We start from the raw sequence: 22,705 nt of genomic DNA, 5'->3' as shown, positions 1-22,705 counted from the left end.
GAGCCATAGGCAGTTACAGAGCAGGAGCATGTTGGCTGTGTGGTTTGGTAGGGCATCGGCGAGTGCAGAGGCTTAGGCTGAATCCTCTTGGGAAGTCCCTGTCCCTCCCACTTTCTGAGGGCTGGCCCTCATGGCCTCCCTGCTCCTTCCATAGCCAAGGACTTTTCTGACCTAGCACGGCAACCTCTGTCTCACAAAGGTCCCTTGGGGATGAAGGTGGTCCTTTTCTTTACAGTCTCCTCTAGGATTCCTCGTGGTCATCCTAGTGGTCAACTCTATGGAAATGTGAATGAGAGCCTTCGAGGAGTGGTGACAGTGATGGGACTGAAGTAGCATACAGGGTTCTTAAGCCAGGCATGGTGGCACATGCCAGTAGACCCAGCTACTCTGGAGGTGAGGCAGGAAGATATCGCAAGCCGAAGAATGAAAGGCCAGCCTGGGCAACATAGTGAGACCCTATTTTAAAAAACCAAGTAGCATATGGTGTTGTTGGATAGGGCAGGGCCTGGAGTGGCATTCCACTGGGCACTTGGATGTGACCTCGGCTCCTGGTCTGAGTCCAGGCTGGGTAGTGCCTGCTGCAGTGGAGTGGTGGAGAGGCTGACAATGGGTGGAATGTGGCCCCCTTAGGACCTACACTTCACTGGTGCTCAGGCATGCCAACTGAGCCCTTCGCTTCTGCAAGCATTTTCCAGCAGCTGCACTGTGCCAGGACAGCCAAGGACATTTCAGAGTCCCTGGGGCTTGTAGCCAGGGTGTCACTGGGCATTGCTTGTTTTCCCAGGGCCCAAGGGTCTTGCAGGATGGCGAGGGTTCTGGAGACATTCCTGGTACTTTCCTTAACAGCTGAGTAAATTGAGGTCCAGAGAGAGCAAGGCACTTGACCAAGGTCTTACAAGGCCTCCCCCTCCTCCTATCTGTCGCCTACTTCTGTTCCCATGTCCTTAGCTCAGACTGCTGGCCTACTGCCCAGACAGACGTTCATACCAGCCTCCCTCTTGCAGGCTCCCGAGAGCTTTGTTTGCCCTCCTATTATCGTAATCTTGCCATGCCCTGCCAGGCACACACACTACTTGATGTGTCTGGCCTCCTGTCCCCTTCCAGTGACTGCTTGGGCTGGAGCCTCCCAGACAGCCCTGTGCAGCACAGAGGTTTGGGCCTTAGGCTCTGGGGTCCAATTATGTGGATTTGCATGCCAGCTCTGTCCCTTCCTAGCCTGGTGACCCTGGGCATGATGGCCCGCCTCCCTGAGCCTCAGCATCCCCTGTCTGTGCAGTGAAAGCAGTGGCAGCGCTAATTAACCGGGGTGTGGAGACGGGTGCCTGAGATGTGAAGTGCTGGCCCGGCATGAGCTCTAAGGGCTTGTCATGTGGACACACATTGTTGTCACAGAAGCCCATCAGGAATGGTGGGCGAGCAGGGGAGACCCAGACCTGTGTAGGTGGCAGAGGAGGTGGGCCCCAGGTTCATTCTGAAACACCACCTCTCTGTGTGTCTTTCAGGGAGTCATTCATTCACCTGGAACCCTACTTTCCTCTTCCAAGAAAGGGGGAAGAAATTCCAACAGTGCTTTTATGAAACTGTCATGTGCCGCCAAAGCAATGCCTGTGAAAAAGCACTGAGTATGTAAAGATTTAAAAATGGCAGGTGGTGGCTGTAGCGTGCTGGTGGTGACAAGGACATTGTAACCACAGTGGTGAACAACTGGCTGGTGCATACTGGTCAGTCTGTGGAATGCTCAGCGCCCACACAGGCTTCCCCGCGCCCCCCCGCCCCCCTCCAGCCACCTTGCACATTAACCCCAGCATTAGGAGCTGGGAGATGTGGGAGGTGCAAAGAACCCATGGCATTTGCCAGGCCTGGTGGGTTTTGGGTTCTCAGTGGCAGATGCCATGGAATGTGGGGATTAAGAGCTAGATGTTGCTGGATTGAATCTCAGCTAAGTGTTTCCCAGGTGGGAGGTTGAACAAGTTGCTTAACCTGCATGAACCATAGTTTCCACATTTGCAAAATGAGGCCCTGCTGACGTGGAGGCCATAAAGTTAGCAAAGAGCCCAGCACCTGGCGCTGCAGGGTGGTGGTACACAGTGCTCCCCACTGCACGTGTGGTGGATGGTGGGGTTCTGTGGAGCTGGGGATTTGCCAGGGGTCATTATGCTCCCTACAGAATCACCTGCTCAGAGCTAGGAGATTCATGGAATCATCTGGTGCAGTTCTGCTCCATGTGTGAATAAAAACAAGGCCCAGGGCTGGGGATTTAGCTCAGTGGCTCTGTTGCCTGCCTTGCAAGTGCAAGGTCCCGAGTTCGATCCCCGGTACCAAAAACAAACAAACAAAACAAGGCCCGGAAAGGAGCGGTGCTGCCTGAGGTCACAGCAGGTTAGTCCAGGGCTGGACTGAGGTCGAGACCAGTGAGTCATCCAGCCATAGTCCCCGGAAATGTCCAGCAAGGTATGCAGACTGCGTGGAGTGAGGCCCTTCTTAAGGCCCCCTGGCCCTTTCTTGCCTTGCTGAGCATGGTCTTGGTTGTTGCCTAATCTGGGACTGACCATGTGAACTGTTGACACCAGGTGGCACCTTCTAGAGTCTCACTGAAGCCCTGGTCCCTTCGTTAGGGACCTAGTGAAGTAGGTCACCTGGCGTTTTTTGCTGTGTCTGAGCTCTCCAGAAAACTGCGCCCTCCGCCCACCAGCACCACCTCTGTCCCTGCTCCCAGCTGTGCCTGCTGGAAATGTGCCCAGACCCTGACACCTGAGGTACTAGGTGCATTGGCCGCAGGCTCTTGTCTCGGAGACAAGCCCCAGCAGGTCTGGGGGGACAGGCTGCTTTCATGTGGGCCCTCACTGCTGCCTCCTTGGTCTCAGCAGGCCCCGTGTTGTGCCCACCAGGCCTCTGGGAGATTAGGGGACTTCTGCAGCTCCAAGTGCCTCCATGCTTTTCCCTTCCTCTGTGCCATCCCAGCCTGCTCCTGCCCTGGGGCCTGAAGGCTTTTCAGTTTCTCAGGGCTTTGGTGTCTTCCAGAGCCGGCTGATCTTGGGGAGTTCTTCTGGACCAAGCTCCCCGTCACCACTGCTGGGCCTCAGGTGACTTCTCCAGGGTGGCCGAGGCTGTTAATCCCTGGAAGGGGTTCCTAAGGAGCTCCCTGTGGCTGGCAGGACCCTAGGCCCCCCTCATGGTATGAAGGAGAGGCTGGAAGCTTGGCCCAGCTTCCATACTAGGCCCCAGACATCAAGCACACTTTTTTTTATTGCTGTCTCTGGGACATGAAATTTTGCCATTCGAAGAGAGCCTTGTGCTTACCTTTAGCATCCTCTAAGGAAACACATACTTTTTGAGGTGGGCACTCAGAGTGCAAAGAGGCCACCCCAGCCCTGGGAAACTGGAAAACCTCCAGGCTGCCTTAGGCCAGCCTGACCTTTTCCAGCTCACTGTGCAACTGGGGCTGAGTTGCCTCTCCTCTCTGGGCCTCGGCTTTGTAAGGCGTTTTCAGCTCTAGCATTTTGACACTAGCACAGCCTGTAATACCCTCTGCACTTTCGCCAGTCACCTTTCTTCCTCCTCTGCAGGGTGGGGCAATGGGAAGGGCCTGGCAGCTGACTGGCTTGGGGCCAAAAGCCACTGTCACAGACCCTTTGACCACCAGCTGGATCTTGGGGGGATGTCAGTCTTCTTCCTGGGACAGGTGGGGAAATTGAGGCCTGGAGGGGAAGACCTTGCCTAGGGTCACATGGGAAATCAGGCAGAGCTGGAGGTCCCTTATCCCTTTTGCCAGTGAGGGCTCCTTCCACTCCTGGCTGCCACCCTTCTTGAGAGGGACCAGAGAACCCAGTGGCATGAGGGTTGAGGGCATGCTTTCTCCTTGCCCATGGAGGGCACCTCCAGGTGGGGCCCTGCCTGCTGTGGGGCCCCCAGACCTGGGGCAGACTTGGGGAGGGGCTGCTCTGCATCCCGGAGGTAGGGCAAGGGAGGTGGCAAGGGTGGTGGAGGTTTCCAGGAATGTGGTTGGTGGCTGGCAGTGCCCTAGGGCCACCTCTCTCCTTCCCTCCCTCCTGGGGAGGAGACTGGGCCGACAGTAATGCCATTTGTCCTGGCCCTGGGATTAGGTGCAGCCGCATGAAATGAGGTGTGTGGAGCCATTGAGAAGACGCAGCCAAGTGCAGAGGAGCGGAGCAGCTGCCTGGAGCTCCCAAACTCTGGTGGGTCTTGTCACTCTCCCTGGCTTCCCTAGTCTGTCCTGGCCTCCCTGCACCTTGACCACCGTCCCAAGTTCTCTGCCCTGTCCAGCTGTCCTAGGTGCATTTAACTGCGGGTGCATTGTGTGTACTTCTTATGCGGGAGGACCTGTGGTACAGCCTGGAGCTCAGCATGGGCTCCAGCTGTAGTCAGGATCAGGAGAGGGTTCCACAAGTGTCCCAGCTCCTGCCACTGCCCCAGGGAGGTGGCCCAGGCTTACCTGGCAGACTTCAGAGGTGAAAATGGAGTGCGAGGGAAGGGTCCAGGTTCTCCTACAGCAACCCTGGATGGACAGCTAGACCCATCCTCGAATCTGCCTGAGTCCAGCAGATGCCAGAGTGAAGATAGACTTCAGGGCCTGAGGGACATGGAATGATGAATCCCAGGGTGTATGGACATGGCATTTGCAGCTTCAGGCCTGTCTGGTCCAGGAGAGCCAGGGCTTGTCAAAGACAGGCATTGTTGGAGCATTTCCATGTTCTTTCCGTGGCTTTCAGTAGGGGCTGGTCTGAATTTGTGTGTCGGGACAGAGTCTGCTGGCACCCATCATTAGCTTCTCAGAAGGTTCCATAACCCTGAGAAGGTCAGACTTCTGCTGTGGTCCACACATGTTGAGCAGCTGAGGAAACAGAGGCTCAGAAAAGGGAAGGTGCTGGCCAGAGACACCTTGAATTATTGGAGGCGCTGAGATGTCTCCCCTCCTCTGTCAGTACTCTGTCCTCAGCTCCCCACTGCATGGGCTCGGAGCCTGGGTTACTAGGAGGTGACACTGCCTTCCCAGCCTGGAATGTTCAGAGCCAGGGATGCTTCGAGGGTGCACCTGGAGTTTGGCTCCTGCATCTGTGAAGTGGAGCCCCTCATGGGCCTGCTTTTCAGAACTTCTTGGGATGCCTGGCAGCCTGGAGCTGGGCATGTGGGAGGTTTGGGTTGGGGTCCCCAGCATCTCTTCAGGGCAGGCAGACTGGGGAGAAGCTCCAGGCACACAATTATTTTTACTTCATTGGGAATAAATGACAAATAACCGAGGTAATGATGGGGAAGTGCTTCCCATTGTGCCTCACATGCACCAAGCCCGTGAGGCTGCTGGTCACCATTGTCCCTTGAGTTGTCTTGCCAGCTGAGTGCCTACTTCTGATCCCTTCTGCCTCTCCTTAGCACAAGGCCCTGACTGGGGCATGGAGGCTGCCCCCTCTCATGTGGGGCCCTGGGGTGGGGACCATGAGGACCCTCAGGTGGAGGTCCTACCTCCCCTGGAGGAGACGTGCTGCTCTTTGCCCAGGTAAGCTTTGCTGGTGTGAAGCTCACCCATTGCTAGAGAAGCTGGGTCTACAGTCCTGGGCTGGGTGCCTTCAGGAAGCTGCCTCCTGCGCCGTGGACCTGGCTGAGAAGTGGTGTGGGATACTGGGCACCAGGATCCTAGGTTATGAGAGGGACTTCAGGGTGAGATAGGAGAGGCCATTCTAGCTCCACTTCCACCAGCTATGTGACTTTGAGTCAGCAACTTGCCCTCTCCGAGTCTCTGTGTATGAAGGAGCAGTTTCTTGTCACTGCCTGTGCAGTGGCACCACCTGTGGGGTGTGAGGATTGAGGGAGGTAAAGCAGGGAAGCTCTTAGCACAGCCCCGGTGACTTAGCAGCAGCTCAGCCCATGTTGGCTGCTGCTGTCAACGAGGGAGGTTATGATATTGGCAAGTGTCTATGATGAGAGCCCAGGAAGAGTAATTAGGGATGGATTTTACTCTGTCCTTGGCAATTTGGGGGGTGGGCCGAGAGCTCTACTTTGAGAAGCCTCATGGCCCAATGAATAGCCCTCCCTGTTGGCCCTAATCTGAGTCGGCAGCCTCTGTGGGATTGGCGGAGCTTGTCTGTGGGGCCGGAGGGCAGCTGGCCCTGGCCTGCCTGTTTCCCTGTGCAGCCCTTCCCCCAGACCGTCCAGGTTGTTTGCCTGGTAAACCTTTTCTTCAGACCTGGTACAAAGGTAAGTGCTCAACTCAGACCAAGTTAGGAGAAAGGCCAGTTCTCAATAAGTGGAGTCTATGTTCCTGAGGCTTTCTTGTGTGCCTTCCCTGCCTGTCAGGTGTCCAGGACTAATTCTCAAGTTGAAAACTAGGCTTTAAGCTGGGTTTCATGACTATTGATTGGTGGAGCATTTGTGGGGCTGCTTCTAGGAGTTACCATTAGCCACTGATGGTGATGTTAAAACACACAAAAGGGAGCAGACAGGATGTGTAGGACACCTGGTAGGGTCGGCTGTCTCAGGTGAGTAGAGGGAGAGCCCAGCTCTGTGCTGAGGTAACCAGTTACTTACCCATCAGTGCCATGGGTCTCTTGGCCTCAGTTCCTCATCTGTGAAATGGGGAGAAGGTAGGTCATGATGCTCCTGAGGGGTGAAATAATAGCCATGATGCAGACATATAGAGTCTAAGAGATGGAAGTTACCATTGTTAATACTTTTAGCTTGGAGAGTCCCTGTTGCAGACTCTGGAGGGGGAAGGTAATTGGCCAGGGTGCACCTTCCATGGGTAGGAGGCCACTCAGCTTTGGAAGGTGGTCCGTGGAGGTGGGAGGCCAGTGTTCCCCAGAGATGGCTGCTGCTGGGCCTGGCATAGGGGTGTAGAAAGACGCACCCCACGGGAACTGTTTACCTCCACAGCAGGCAGAGTTCCCCTCCCAGCTGAGACTGGCCACGCAGGAATGTGAGCAGGGCTGAGGTGGCAGTGGGACAGACCTGGCAGCCTGGTGCCAGGGGTTCTTGCCCATTTCTCTCTCCAGGCCTCAGTGTCCCCATGTGCTCACTGCGGAATGGACTGTGCTATGACTCCCAGCCAGACTGCTGACAGTCCCACTGGTGGCAACCCTGGCGGTGGTGTGGTGACTGACAGGTGGCAGCTTGGCCCCAGGCCAGGCAGCACTGTGGTGGGGGTGGGGAGTCCACAGTGAAAACCAGCGGAGGAGGGATTTACTTCTGCTCTCTCTTGGCTTCCCAGGGGTGTAATTGCGCTGAGAAACTCCTGCACAGCTGGAAAGCAAATGTGGAGGGTTTTCTTTTCTGTGCTGGATGTGGTGGGTGGGACAGGACCTGGCAGGGTGGCTGGTAGAGCTGGGGACTGAGGGGTGTGGCTGGTGGTGTGACTGCTGGGGGTGTGGCAGGCTGGGAGGGGCGGGGCCAGTTGTGGGGAGGGGTTCTCGGTGCCCGTGGGACTCTCAGTGCTCAGGCCTGCTGCCACCACTGTCCCTCGCTTCCTTAGTTACCTGCCCAAGCAAGCCCTGCTCCCCATTGATGTATTTTTCTCACTGACCTCTTCTCAGCCCTCCTCTCCTGCCCCTCCCAAAGCCGGAGAAGCCTTGAGGACTCCTCTGAGCATGCCTGTGTGGTGTCAGTTTGCCTTTGCATCCCACGCATGTGAGTTAGTGTGTGCAGGACAGTGGGCCACATGGGGGCATTGTCAGGAATGACCCAGGCCGGAAGTGAGCACTCAGGGCTGTGTAGACTGCCCCCCGACATAAAATCAGCATGCCCAAAGGTCTTCAGAATCCTGCTTCATTTGAAGGTCTGCTTTTTCACTGCTTTTTCAGTGCCTAGTTATGTGCTTGCCACTTGGCAGAGCTTGATAGATAATAGACTGAGGGAACAGGGGTGAATCATCTGCTTGTTCCCAACTCCCTGGGTGACGCAGATTCTTTCCTCGACCATGTCCTCTTCCTCACCCCTTCTGGCTTCGGCTCAACCTCCTGTCCTCTTTCTGGATCCACTGGGAATTTGATACATGGCCTGGGGGCACTTCTTCCCTGAGCCTCAGTTTTCAAATCTGTTAATTGGATGATCATTTTGTTAGCCTATGTCATCTTTTGGTTTTGGCAGATGTCCCCCCAGATAGATTAAATAGTATAAACTGGTTGAGGAAACTGAGGCTCAGAGTAGTTGAGAGATTTGCACAAAGGTCACAAAGTCAGTAAATAATGAAGCCAGTGTTCAAGCTCAGGGAGGCTGGCTCCAGTGTAACCCTTAACTGTGACACTAGCAGCCACCAAACTTCCATCTCTTGGAATTTTGGGGTGAAATGGAATGAACACGCAGACCTTGCCAGGGGCCTGCTGACACACAGTAGGTGCAAGTACGGGTGAGTTGGGTTATTGGGCACACTTCCCTATCAAAGGGACAGCTAGTGCACTCTGTTCTTGCCTTTAGGGAGCTCTTGGTCTCATTCCTGGAGCCCACCTGCTCATCCAGGGCCCAAGCTGGACCTTTCCCTGGTCCCAGTCTCTGGACAGCTTGCTCTGTAAGAAGGCCTTCTTTCTGTTATGAGTCTTGAGTGAATTATGGGGACCACAGCACTTTTGGGGAGAGAGGCGGGGTAGGGAATGACTTTCAACTCTAGAGCAGTGGCCACAGTTACTGTGGCATTTCCCAAAAGTGCAGTGTTGCCATGGTGTCTCCATGACAACCAGAGCATCTCATTCATTATCTCCAGCACCTTGGCAGGGAAAGCTGGGGTTGGGGCTGGGGCTGGGGCTGGGAGAACAAGGTAGGAGACTGCCTGAGGGCTGAAGGCCTCGATAGCTGAGGTCCACCTCATGCTCCCCAGCCAAGGGTCTGTTGCAGGCTCTGGAACACTCCCTCTCGTGGGGTCTGAGTTTAAATTTCAGCTCTCCCACTGACTAGCTGTGTGAATTTGGGCAAATGACTTAACCTCTCTGAGTCTTATTTTTTTCAACTGTAAATGTGGATAATGACAGTATTAGTTATAAGGATTAAACAAGATCAGGCACGAAAAGTGCTTAGCACTGTGTCAGGCTTGTTGTAAATACTCAGGGTATGGTCTCAGTGTATGATGATAATTATAATGCTATTTTTGTTATTATTATATAGAAACCCCTGGGTTTCATGGAGGAAGGAAAGAACAAACTCAAACTTACTTGAATTAGTATTTAGTGGTTTCCTGCCAGTTGTAGCAGCTCACACCTGTAATCTTAGCACTTGGGAGGCTGAGGAAAGAGGATCTCTTGCTTGAAGCTAGCCTGGGCTCCATAACAAGTTCAAGGCTGGCCTGAACTGCATAGTGAGACCTTGTCTCAAAAAAAAAAAAAAGGGGCTGGGGATTTAGCTCAGTGGTTTCGTTGCCTGCCTCGCAAGTGCAAGGTCCCAAGTTCGAGCTCCGAGCTCCGGTATCAAAAAACCCCAAAAAACAAACAACCCCACAAAAAACCTAGGCATAGGGGCACATGCCTATAATCCCAGCACTCTGGGAAGCTGAGGCAGGAGGATCAAAAGTTTGAACCCAGCCTGGGCAACTTTTGTGACTTAGTAAGACCCTGTCTCAAAAAATAAAAAGGATTGGGGATGTAGCTCAGTATGAAGGCCCTGAGTTTGATCCCCAGTTACACACACACATTTAGTGTTTTCCTTGTGGCTCTTTACTCAGAGCCTTCATCTTATCTCTAAGTTGGGAATAATGACAGCTACTCAGTCATTCATATCCCAGGTCCTCTGTAAGAACCTGGCTCTTGGGAAAGTGAGAGCTTCCACCATAAGTTAGACTCGATTGCTGCCCTTAGGGGACACCCAGGGCTTAGGGGCGAAGGAAGAAAGCAAACCTGTGTTTGCTGAGGACCGGTGCAAGGTGGGGTCTGTCTGTCTGTGCATTGTGGAGCTGGTCAGTCCGGGTCCTGCCCTGAGGGTTTTCAGGCCTTGGGAGACAGCTGTTCCGAGCCTAAGGCTCAGGTGTGCTTGGCACTGGGCAGGAACCTCATGAGGGAGGTGGTGACTGTTGGCTGGACAGAATTTGGCCATGCACCTCCGCTGTGAGTCTGACAGGGACATGAGCCCCATATCCCTAGACCATGCCCTTTTGAAAGAGAAGTTAGAAGTGCTGACTTTCATGTGAAATCTCCTGATTTTAACGCATTTCTAACTAACCCAGATTAGAGAAGAGTGCTGGGCAAGCTGAAGTGCACACATCTGCCCAAGGGGCCTGGTTCCCAGCCTCTGTACTGTAAGTCGGGTGGGTGAGAACCTGAGGACTGGGCCTTGGAAGCAGGAGGGTGGTGGCTGGACATGACTTCAGAGAGGTGAGGACATCGGATCTGGGATGGGGAAGGATGAGTAAGTGTCCCAGGAGGTTGGGGGAGGCATTCTTGGCAATGGGAACTCCACCAGCAAAGGCCTAGATGCTTGACCATGATGGGTGACGTGCTGTGCAAGGCTGTGGATTACGGAAAAGGGCTGGTGATTATGACATCAGCAAGGACCGGGCAGTAAGGGCCACTGAGACCCCAGCTCCAGCTGTCCTAGGTGGGCCCAGGGGGCTTGGAAGCCCCAGTCTTTACCCCCTTGAGCCGCAGGAGCTCTGGAATGCAGGCGGGGTAGAAAGGCTTGAGTGGCTGGCTGTGGGCCGCTGAGTGGGTGGCAGGGAAGCTGTAAAGAGGCCCCCTAGCCAGCAAGCTGGGTGGTCAGCACTTTGTTTTCAAAGCAGTGGCTCTCCCCTACCAGGATATTGGCTTTCTCTGGGGTCTGGGGCTGTTTCACCCACTCTCTGGCCTGGGTTTTGCCAAAGCCTTATCCCACTCCACCCGGGAAGGCCTTGGCCTCCTCCGGAGATGGGATTCTTCAGATGTGTGGCGAGAGGAGGCATCAGTGGCAGCTGGCAGCCTCGCCTTCACCCCAGCCCTCACCTCAGGCCCCACTCTCCCTCCCTGAAATCAGTGTGCTCAACCCTGCCTTCTAGAGAGATGAGCTCCAAAGTTCATTGTGGAAGAAGTTACTGTCCGTATTGAGAAGTGTTATGAGTTCATTAAATAAGCAACAGGGCTGCGTGAGGACAGCAGCAGACAGCTCCTCAGTGCGTGTGCCAGGTGTGTGGCGGAGCTTTTTATACAGCAGCTCATTCAACTTTCACAACCTTGGGAAGTGTGTAAAATTGTCCTGTTTTACAAAGTGGGAAACTGAGGCACTGAGAAGTCAAGTAACTTTTCAAGATTACAGAGCTTCTGGGTGGCAGAGCCTGGGTTTGAATGGAAGCCACCTGAGTCCAGTCTGCACGGATAACAGGCAGGTTCCGTTACTCTAGGCCAGGGGTAGCCAACCTATGGCATGGGTATTATAGTATTTTTCTTGTAAGACAAAAGATGTTAATGGATGAGTTGTTTAATTCTAAACTAAAACTTCAGTATTGAGGTTGAATTGCAGTGTTGGCACTTTGCAGTAAATAAGTGAGTTTGGGATTGCAGTTTGGGCACTTGGTCTCTGAAAGGTTTGCCATCACTGCTGTAGGACTTCTGGTCCAATCTGTCATGCCTAGGTTTGGGGGATAGGGTCTGGATTCCTTGACATTGGTACATTTCCCAGCATATGTGTGTGTGTGTGGCATGTGTGTGTATTTATGTGTGTGTCTGTGTGTGTGTGTATATATATATATATATTAGAGTTAATTTTTTTAGAGCAGTTTTAGGATCACAGAAAAACTGAAAGGAAAATACAGAGATTTCCATGTTATATATGTAACCCCCCCCCCCCCCCCGCAACATCCCCACCCAAGTGTCCATCCCCATCTGTCGATGAAGCTGCATGGACGAATCATTATCATGCAGAGCCCATAGTTTACAGTTGGGCTCACTCAATACTCCGTTTTCACTGGGTTTGGAGAAGTGTTTAATGACACACACCCACCATTCGAGTATCATGTGGAGTAGTGTCACTCTTCTAAGCATCCTCTGGGCTCTGCCTGTTTATCTTTCTAGCCCCAGTGTCTGGCAGCCATGTGCATGTTTTACTGTGCATATTTTTTATATCTGAAAACATCAGTCTCCCACAGGGGTCTCTGACCCTCAGATGCCTGGGACTGTCTGGATTGCATCATTTCCATGCTGAAAGGCTGTTAATGTGCGATACAGAGGGCCAGTGACTACAACTTTCAGGGACTCCTCCTCCAGCGTGGGCAGGGGACCATGGGGCATCCCTACCCCCCTCATCGTACTTCTGTCCTGGCCCCAGGTCAGTGGATGGGGCTTGGCCATGCCACAGGCAGCCCTTATCAGCAGTAAATAGGACACTTGCGAGTACTGGGCATAAACAGGAACAATCACTCCAGCCATCCTGACTCCTTCAGGACACCTGCCCTTCCCTGCCTTGCTCTCACCTAGAACACAGGGAGTCCCTGGAAAGCGTTGCTCACTCCCTTATCTCCAGGCCACAGCATGTACCATTCTCTCTATCCCTGCTCAGCCCTCCTCCTGCTAAGCTCAGGTGCCACTTCTTCCAGTGCCCCTCCCCCTCCAAAGGGGTTCAGTATCTAAACACCTCTCCCTTCCCCACGTGCCACACTCATTCCCTTTGCTCTGTAGATGCCTGCTGCCTTGGCCGCCTCTGGTCTCTCAGGGTGCTGGCACATAGTGAGGACTGCAGCGTAGAGTATCGGAGGTAAAAGAGCCCCCAGAGATCATCTAGCCAAGTCCACTGTAACAGATAGGAAAACCAGAGCAAGAAGAGGGCGTGCTCGGGTGTTATGCTGCGATGTCATGGCACAGCTAGGACCAAATCCAACTCCTTTCTTCATTTCATAAACAAAAAGCAGAAAATGAAAATCACCCAGAGATAATCACTTTTAACAGTTTTTATTTTCTTTTTCTTATTTAGTAAGTTTTTAGACTATGTATAAAAATGTTGAACAAAAATATGACCATACATGCAAACTGTTTTATAAATGTTTTCCACTTCAACAATATATGTGGTGAATGTCAGTAAATGTCCTTTTCCAACATAACTGTGAATGGCTACCCAGGCTACCCAGGATTGCATCATACACTTACATTATAATTTCTAAAGACACTTCTCCCCTTGTTGGGCATTTGTTACTATAAACTGCAATGGGATTCATATTCCTGTGGGGGCTATCTTTGCAATCACTATTTCTAGTATAAACTCCTAGAAGTGCACCTGTTGGCTGTCTAGCATGCTGTCATACAGTCTTGGGGCTGGGAGGGATGTCAGGGACATCACCTCCAACACCAACTGCCATATTTGTATTCCTTTGGTCCTGGTATGGGGAGCTCTCCTGCTAGCTCTCAGCAGCTGTGGCCCTTAGAATGCTGCCCATTGGATTGCTGGGAAATCTCACACTGTGGGTTTGACTCCTGTTTGAGTATATTCGGGGTTGCTGCTGGGGAACTGGGGCCTTTGTCAGTCTATGTAGGTCTCAGTTAGCTTTCCCCTGAGATAGGTGCAGGGGCTTGGTCTGGGCATGGGATGCAGGCTGCTGGAGGATGCTGGAATCCAGACTTCTGGCTGCCTCGGTGGACAGAGGCCCAGTGTTAGAAGCCTCCTCACCTGTCCCTCGGCAGCCCGGGATCCTTATGGGGGGTTTGGTGGCCTGGTGTCTGGTTACTGTGTGTACTTTGTGTGATGTGCCTCAGGGATGGGAGCCGAATGGCTGTATCTGGAGTAAGTGGTGGCAGCAGCCATTTCTGAGTGTTTCTTGTACCCATTTCCTCAGGCTCATTTACTCAGGTAACCCTTAGCCACAGCCCCAGGCAGGGTTACAGACGATCGCCCAGTGCAGGAAAGGTACAGCGGGCCAAGGCACAGGTGCCTTAAAGCCCTGGGCTGGGATCCTGTCCTGGCTGCTTCTGCTGGAGTCTCACTCTTTTCCTTTGTTGGATGGGGCTGCTGGGGAGAGAGATGTGGGCAGGGAAGAGCAGGATGTGGTGTTTAAAATTCCACCTCTTGCTCGCAGGCCTCGCAAATGTTTAGAGTCATACTTTACCTTTCTTGCTTCTCGAATTTTCTTGGTCTCTGATAATAATGAAAATAAGAAGCACCATTGTAGATACTGTACATTAGGTACTGGTCTAAGAGATTTATACTTATTATTGGACTTGATCCTTCAACCCCTCATCAGGTGGGTACTATTTACTGTCTGCCCCATTTCGTGCTGACACTGAGGCTCAGAGAGATTAAAGAGCTTGGTTGCCTCAACATGATGCCATGAGGTCAGGCGTCAGTCCTTGAACTCAGGCATGCCTACTGTATTTCTGCTGTCTGCTGCCTCTGAAGCCCACACTGACTCTGGTGTTCTCTCCACAGCCCCGTGGCCCTCCTGTGTGAGTGGCATGCCGTACCCTTGGGCTGGCCCTGTGTCCTCTGGCCTGCTGCCCCACCCCCCCAGGAGGCCCTGACGCCCTGGGGCACTTCTGCTCTGCACAGGACCACGTGGGGGTTTGCCATGGTGACATAAAGGGGCGCAGAGGAAGGAAGGAGCAAGACCAGCCTGCAGACTGTGCCCCCGGCAGGGAGGAAGGCCGGGGCAGACCCTCCACTCCCACTGCCCACTGAGGGCTTCGCTTCCTAAGCCTCTGTGAATTTCTTGGTCAGTGGACAACTCTCGAGTCTCCTGTGTGGGGCCTTGGGGTGGTCAGGGCAGGCCGGGCCTCCGGTGGCTGAGGTCTTGGGGGCCAGGATGCCTACCCTGGCGTGCCTCCGGAGGCTGTGTCGGCATGTGTCCCCACAGGCTGTCCTGTTTCTGCTGTTCGTCTTCTGCCTGTTCAGTGTTTTCGTCTCGGCCTACTACCTGTATGGCTGGAAGCGGGGCCTGGAGCCCTCGGTGGATGCCCCTGAGTCTGACTGTGGGGACCCGCCACCTGTGGCCCCCAGCCGCCTGCTGCCGCTGAAGCCTGTGCAGGTGGTTACCCCCTCCCGCACAGACCCGCTGGTCCTGGTGTTTGTGGAGAGCCTCTACTCGCAGCTGGGCCAGGAGGTAGTGGCTATCCTGGAGTCCAGCCGCTTCAAGTACCGCACAGAGATCGCACCCGGCAAGGGGGACATGCCCACACTCACTGACAAGGGCCGTGGCCGCTTTGCCCTCATCATCTACGAGAACATCCTCAAGTATGTCAACCTGGATGCCTGGAACCGTGAGCTGCTGGACAAGTACTGTGTGGCCTACGGTGTGGGCATCATTGGCTTCTTTAAGGTATGCAGGAAGGCATGTTCTGCTGGGGGCAGGGGTGTCCCCAAAACCTATCACAGTAGTCTTTCCAAGGGTGGAGGTGTGTCCCCATTTTACAGAGGAGCAAATTATATATCAGAGGTCCAATTAAATATCTAAGGCTGTGCAACCTTCTAAGTGCGGAGCTGAGATTTGAACCCAGATGTAGGTGATTTGGGCTCTCTGCCCCATGCTCTTTCCTCTTTCTGGTTGCAGTGGGGTGTAGAGTTCATCCACCTTCCAAACTAGAGCCATTTTGCATTGGGAGAGAGAGGAGAAAGAAATCACAGTGAACAGGTGGGGACCTGCTCTAGCCTCTGTGGGGCTCCCAGAACAATCAGGATTGGGGTCCCTGATGAAAGGGTGTCATGGGGGAATCTGTATTTGGGGAGCGGAGGTTAGGAGCAGTGGATGAGGAGTCCCAAGGCTGCGGTCAGGCAAGATGAAAGCAGGGACTCTAGTTGGGAGACTTTTAGTTTTTTGTTCAGCAAACATACAGTGAGCACTTACAGTGTGCTGGGTCCTGTGGTCGGCACTGGGGAACAGCGGGTACCAAAATGGACAAAGCCCTGCTCTCAGGGAGCTGACATTTGTGTGTATTAGGGTGGTTGATAGGCACTGAACCTGTAAACACAGGATGCAGGGCCCTTACCATGTGTGGAGATCCATAAGTGCAGAAGGAAGCAGAGCAGGGATGGGCATGAGGGGAGTGGGAGCTTGGCACTATGTTTGATAGCCAGTCAGGGAAGTTATCGTTGATTAAACAACCTGAAGGAAGTGAGGGAAGGAGTGTCCTGGCTTTCTGTTCAGAGTCCTGCACTCAGAAGGGACAGGGAGTGCACAGGGCTGCGAGCTCTTGCTTGATGTGAGCAAGGAGGGAGGACTAGGAGAGTGTGCTTCCTGGCACATTGTGAGCGGTGCTGGGAGGCACTGGTCTAGGTGAAGGTTTCCACGACATGCTCTTTCACACGGTAATACAGCAGGAGGCTCTGCCTCTGAGAGGTATTGTGCGCTGAGAGACTGAAGCCTTCAGAAGTCCTGTGGTAGAGCAACCTGGTGGGATCTGTTCCCCACCTGGCTTGATCTCTTTCACAGAGCACCCTCTGGGGAGCACTGGCCTGGTTTATGGCTTTACAGAAGCATAAAGTCAGCCTCTCTCCATTGTCTAGTGTTTTTTTCTTTCCTCCTGGATTCTGTACCCTTTCCTGCCGTGAACCTCATTAAGTTTGGTTCAGAGCCCCAGGCCTGAAAACTGTCAGAATGACCGACATTTATTGAGAACTTGCTCAGTGTGTTGTGTAGTACCTACATGCTCTATGTGAATTAACTCACTTCACACTAATAAGCCAGTCTCTGGGCAGGTGGCAGCATCCTGATGTAAGAGAAAAGGAAACTGAGGCAGAGAGAGATGTCCTTTGAGTGGTCTCTAGGATTTGAGCCCAGGCAGCCTGACTCCAGAGGCCCTGGTCATAACCACTGTGTGGTGATCCTGAGCCTCTGCACATATTTAGTAGAAGTCTGCACCTCAGGCCACAGCAGAGGGACCAGGCAGAAGGTGGCAACGATGGAGGGGAGACCGTGGGCACAACTGGTATGAAAGCTTGGACCCTAGCTCTGCCAAAGGTAAATGTGAGGTCCAACGAGGGGTAGGGACGCGCCCCCGTGGGATCTTTGTCCCCCTCCTGCCCAGTTGCATAAGACAGCTCTCACCCCTTGGTGTCCAGCGGAGGCTTTTGTTTTCTCTGCTGAAGTCTGTGCCCCCCTGGTGGTTGGGGGCATCTTCGCTCTTCCTGCACAGTCAGCTTCAGTATGGAGCATTGCCCAGGACCAGGATGGCAGGGCTCTGGAGACTCTCAGCTTCCTTCCCCTTGCAGCAGCTGGATTCCCAGTGCAGTGTGGCTGTAGTGGCGTAACATCCCGGCCCTGGGTTAAATCCTCCTGACACTTAGAAGCAGAGTGAACTTAGACAGGATGCTTAATCCCTTTGTAAAGTGGCGCCAGTTACAGCTCTGCCTCCCTGAGCTGTGTTAGAGACAAAACAAGACAGTGTATGGGAAGCACTGAGCACAATGCCTGGATCCTGGGACCACTCTGTAAATGGCAGCTGGCAGGATTTTCTTTTGACCGGGTCTCAAAATGTAGCCTAGGCTGGCCTTGAATTTGTGGTGATCTTCCTGCCTCAGCTTCCAGAGTGCTGGGATTACAGGTGTGCACCACCATGGCTGCCTACTAGGACGTTTTATCATCCCCAAGTGCAGCAAAAGTGCTGGCAGCACTGTGTCAGTCTCAGGACACTTGTGCCCCTGTGAGGCCCTAGCGGGTAGGAATTGGGGCCTCCTCATCTACAGCCCCAGTTCCTGGCACTGTCATTCCTCAGCCTTCACCTCTAGGTGGCCTGGGTCTGAACACGCCCTGGCAGAGGTCTGTCGAGGCTCCCTGCCCTCTGCCTCTGAGCACTTGGGCTGTGCCAGACAACCAGCTCATTGCTCTGTGGCATTATCCTGTTTAATTTCCACAGTTACTTTGTGAAGTAGGGACGTGATTTTCTGATAAGGACCCAGTGCCCAAAAAGGCTTTACCAGAATGATGAGTCCCAGAGCTAAGATTTGACAACCAAGCTCGTTGCTACTAATCTAGCCATGGGAGACCGTGTAGGAAAGAGCATCGTGGCCCGTGGGGGACGAGGCCCAGAGGGGACCTGGTGGTCTGCACAGCATCTAGCCAGGCCTCAACTCCCCCGCCTGGCTCAGGGCTCTGCCTTCCTCTGTCTGGGTAACCCCATCGGAAGAGTTGGTACTTCCTGAGTGTCCTCACCCCCGCTCTGTTCACCTGGGCTCTCTGTCCCCTTCCCTGGCTGCTTCCTACCATTGCCGCCTGGGCTACCTCTCGTGACTTGGCATCCTCCCTTCCTCGATGTCTGGGCAGCTGTCCGAGCTGCAGCACCTGGCAGCCAGCTCAGGGTCGGGACTTTGAAATGGGATCCCTCTGCCCTCTTGGTCCAGTGTGGCTTCCCAGGCCTCAGCGGGTGATGGACAGGGCCTGAAGTGTCTCTGGCCCCCACACAGCCTGAGCATTTGCCACCCTTGGCCAGCGCTGACTCAGGCCGTGGGAGCCTGGCACTGGAGGGGCGGCCTCTGGGGCCTCATGTGTGCAGACTCTGATGGAGGCTCCTTATCGTGGTTCACAAGGCCAGGACCCTGCAGAGCCTTTGTGGGGGAGAATTATGAAAGCACCCTTCTGAGCAGGCGCGTCTTGGTGCTGGGGCACGGGCTCCGCTGTGACTTTACTCCCACCTCTGGCTCGGCAATGGGCCCTGGTACAGTGTTCCCTGGAGCAGCCCCCTGGTGTTCTGCACATGACCAGACCCCTGCTCAAACTCATTCTGTGCTCTTCATCCACTCTTGCTTTGACCCAACTCACTCATTCTCCATGTAGCAGTCCCATAGATCTTTTCAATGTGTAAATTGGAACCTGTCATCTGTGACGTCCCTTTGGTGGCGGCTTGCTGGCTTCCTGGTACCACCTCAAGCCTCCAGGGTCCTGTACGTCTTTCTTCCTCATCTTCTTTGCCTCTTGATTGCTCTTCTGGCTTCTTGCTGTTCTTTGATCATACTGAGTGCTCTCTTACCTCAGGGCCTTTGCACTTGCTATTTTGGGAACTTGGTCCCTACTTGTCCACTAGTTGAATACTCATTGTTAGCTCAGAAGTCCCCTTCTCCAGCAGGCCTCCTTAGCTAGCTGACTGTGTCCAGGAAGCTGCTGCTGCAGCTATGAACCTCTTCCGCATAGCATGATTTATGTTGAAGTTTTGTTTTTTCTTGTGGTTTCAGGAGATGTCTGTCTTCCCTGCTTGACTCTAAGGTTCATGAGGACAGGGGCCTCATCTACTTTTTGTCACTGTATGCACTGTATACTGTGCACACTTTTTTTCTCACTGTATTTTGCTGTACACTTTATATATTGCCCTGCACAATGAGTACAGTAGTTGTACAATGAACAGATGAAAAGCTCTCATGTGCCAGGTACTGGGCAGCTGTCTGTTTCTCTTTCTTTTTTAAATAAATCCAGTTGGTCATCAGACTTGAGGGCTGGAGATATAGCACACTGATAAAGTGCTTCCCTGGTGTGCACTAGGCCTTCAGCAATGCAAAGCAGAACAAACCAAAGGAATGAAAAATAAAACCAAAACTGCTTGTGGGCTCCACTGGGGTCAGGGCTCCTGAGCTCCAGAGGTGGAAACAGTGTATCCAGAGATGGAAACAAAATAACCCGTGTGCTCAGGGGCCGCAGGTGGGTGGGAGAGACCCTGGGCAGATAGTCAGGGACTGAGGTGAGGGTGCAGCTGACTTTGAATGTGGTTGCTTGGAGGCCAGTGCAGAGAAGAGGCGGTATGTGTTGGGCTTTGAAGAATGAGCTGGAGTCTGCTGGCCAAGAAGACAGAGTGAAACTAGTACAGAGACAAGGACCAGTGGTACTAAAGAAGAGTGTAGTGGCTGGAAGGAGGCAGAGTGTGAAGCAGCAGGGGTGTGAGGAGGCAGGCAGAACTGGGGCCTACTGGGCGTCATCTGCAGGCCCCCAGGAGCAAAGCAGCAGGAGGCCCTGGAAAGAGGAGGGACTGGGTGGTTCTGGGAGCTGTAGTCCTGTGAGATAGTGGCCTCAGGTACTGGGGCAGTGCCTTTGCTCCCCACTCCAGAGTCACTTCCTCCTTGATGTTCTACACTGTATCCGTGCAAAACTTCTAAAGAGAGGGGTACAGGGGGAGTAGCTCTTTGAGGCAAGCCAAGCATGCGCAAGGCCTGGGTTTAATGCCTAGCAATGGGACACACAGATTTCTCTAGTAGAAAAGGTTGTGTGGCCAAAGCCTGTTTGGAAACCTCAGGCCACCAAGCATGGTGGTTGGGTGTGCAGACTCCAGGGCCAGACCTCCTGGCCTGAACATGACCCCCTGTGCTCTGGAGGGCACATTATGTCCCCTCTCCAAGCCCACCTGCACAGCGGGTCCCCAAGGCTGAGTTCAGGACTGGATGAGCACAGCTCATGCTCAGGCTCTGTGCTGAGCACTTTGCCGGTGTTAACTTCAGTCCTCTCCCGCCCTGGAGGTACATTGTGGTATTGGGCACGTTTTACAGCAGAGGCAGCTGAGGACCAAAGAAGTGAGATAACTCGCTGAAGACCAGGCAGCCTGGTAGTAGAGTCCATGCTCTCAACTGCTAGACTTTCCTCAGTGTGACCTAGCTTCTCCAAGCCTCAGTCTCCTTGTCTATAAAATGGGTGTGACAACATCTCCATCATGGGGTCATGAGGAGGATTAATGGCATTCCTGCATGCCAAGTATGTAAATCCACCACCCGCCTTGGCAAGGGAGTCCTGCACAGTCGCTGGTGCATTACTTAGAGGCAGGTGGGACAGGGACCAGGGTAAGCAAGTCCACCTCGAATGCTATGGTACTGGTATCAGTCCACAGCTGTGCTGTTACTGGTATCAGTCCACATCTGAGATCCCATTCCCCTCAGAGTTGTAGATCTCAGCACTGTTCCTCCTGTTCCCCGCCCAACTGCAGGCCAACGAGAACAGTCTGCTGAGTGCGCAACTCAAGGGCTTCCCGCTGTTCCTGCACTCAAACCTGGGCCTGAAGGACTGCAGCATCAACCCCAAGTCCCCGCTGCTCTATGTGACGCGGCCCAGTGAGGTGGAGAAGGGCGTGCTGCCCGGCGAGGACTGGACTGTGTTCCAGTCGAACCACTCCACCTATGAGCCGGTGCTGCTGGCCAAGACGCGCTCGTCTGAGTCCATCCCACACCTGGGCGCCGATGCCAGCCTACATGCCGCACTGCACGCCACTGTGGTGCAGGACCTGGGCCTCCATGACGGCATCCAGCGAGTGCTGTTTGGCAACAACCTCAACTTCTGGCTGCACAAGCTTGTCTTTGTGGATTCTGTGGCCTTCCTCACGGGGAAGCGCTTGTCATTGCCTTTGGACCGCTATATCTTGGTGGACATCGATGACATCTTTGTGGGCAAAGAGGGGACACGCATGAAGGTGGAGGACGTGAAGGTAAGGCGGGCCCGTGAGGGCTCCAACAATTCATGTATTCTGTTGTTGCTCTGCCTTCTGTGCATCACCCGTGTGCTGTTAGTTATTTATAGCATGGTCTTACCTGCCACCTTGGCCACTTAGTTTTTATAAATGGTCTTATTAGGAGCAAGTGTGATTTAAGTTGTGTGTGTCTGTGTGTGTTCAGTGCTGTGGATCAAGCTCAGGTCCTTTCACATGCTAGAAAAGTACAGTGCCACTGAACTACATCTCTAGACCTTTTTTCTTTTATTTTTTATATTTTGAATCAGGGAGCTGGGTGTGGTGGTGAATGCTTGTAATCGCAGCACTGTAGGAGGCTGAGGCAGGAGGATTACAAATTCAAGCCCAGCCTGTGTACCTCAGAGACTTAGCAGGACCCTATCTCAAAAAAACAATTGAGACAGGGACTCACTTAGTTGCCCAGGCCAGCCTTGAACCTGTAATCTTCCTTCTGCATCAGCTTTCCTGGTAGCTGGGATTGCAGGCATGTGCTCCTGTACCTGGCTTATTTAAATTTTTGTTGAAATATTAAATATAAGGAATTTTACATCTGGGGCATGGAGTTTAAGTATATATCTATGGAGGGGGACACTCACTCACCTAAACCTAAAAGCGGAAACTGCCTTTTAATCTAGATATGATTTTTAACTCTTAAAAATGGTTATGTCAGTATCAGAGCACCTGCAGAATTTTAAAAACAAAAGCAAGAGTTTGAATCACATTTTGGGCATGTTTTAGCTGACGTTTCTATAGATGGTGTAATACATGTGTTGAATTTAAAAAGTATTTACCGAATAAAACTGTACGTAAAAGCACTTTGCAAACCACAAGATTTTACACACATGTAAATGAAGTATCGCCAAGAAAGAGAAGCTGCAAATGAAGACCACTGAGCAATCTTTAAAACACAGTTTCCATCTACTCATTATTATAAAGCTATTTGTGAAGGAGACAGCACCCTCATAGAATGGGAATCAGTATGGGTTGCCATGAACAGAGGGCAACCACAACAATAAATCCAATGAAAACAAAACAGGGGATTAAATTCTCCAGAGACACTGCAGCCTGCTGACCGGGTGTCCTCTCTTACAGGAGATTAGTGAGTGTTAGAAACATATTAGCACCAACCCAAGACTTCTCTTTGATGTATGCAGGCGGCTTTCAAAAGAGTATTATGGGAGGACTACTCTCCCTGGGCAGTGCAGCCCTGGGTTGTGGTGTTCTCTCTCCCCCGAGTCGAATCCTAATGTGACCCTGATCGACAGGGTGACCTGTGCAGGTCCCTTCCCACCACCGAGCTGCAGCTGTAAAATGACAAGATGGGGTGATGTGAGGATTTGGGGCTCTTTCCTGCACTCCAGGGGTTTCGCAGAGGGGTCCCTGGCTGGCTGGGGTCTGTCTAGGCAGGCAGGCTGCCC

General features: G+C 53.0%; 1 protein-coding gene across 6 annotated transcripts in view; it reads left to right on the top strand.

The window, feature by feature from the left end:
• The window catches only part of Ndst1 (N-deacetylase and N-sulfotransferase 1), a 62,912-nt gene that overhangs the window by 14,851 nt on the left and 25,356 nt on the right, over positions 1 to 22,705 (top strand). For 2 of the 6 annotated variants that reach the window (XM_004854426.3, XM_004854425.3), the window contains exons 2-4: positions 4,104 to 4,196; positions 14,311 to 15,196; positions 20,772 to 21,266. In XM_004854426.3, the coding sequence (XP_004854483.1) occupies positions 14,684 to 15,196; positions 20,772 to 21,266 (1,008 nt within the window). In that variant the 5' untranslated portion in view covers positions 4,104 to 4,196; positions 14,311 to 14,683. Of the gene's footprint in view, positions 1 to 1,864; positions 4,197 to 14,310; positions 15,197 to 20,771; positions 21,267 to 22,705 lie in introns of those variants that run through there. The other 4 variants (XM_087180578.1, XM_013075727.3, XM_087180579.1 and 1 more) reach the window with 3 other exon arrangements.

This window comes from Heterocephalus glaber, unplaced genomic scaffold, assembly GCF_053883595.1.
Source record: "Heterocephalus glaber isolate CG9 unplaced genomic scaffold, H.glaber_assembly_v1.0 deba00001463, whole genome shotgun sequence".
Classification (NCBI taxonomy): Eukaryota; Metazoa; Chordata; class Mammalia; order Rodentia; family Bathyergidae; genus Heterocephalus; species Heterocephalus glaber.
The sequence above is the reverse complement of the archived record's forward strand: the minus strand, read 5'-3'. Positions and strand labels throughout refer to the sequence as shown.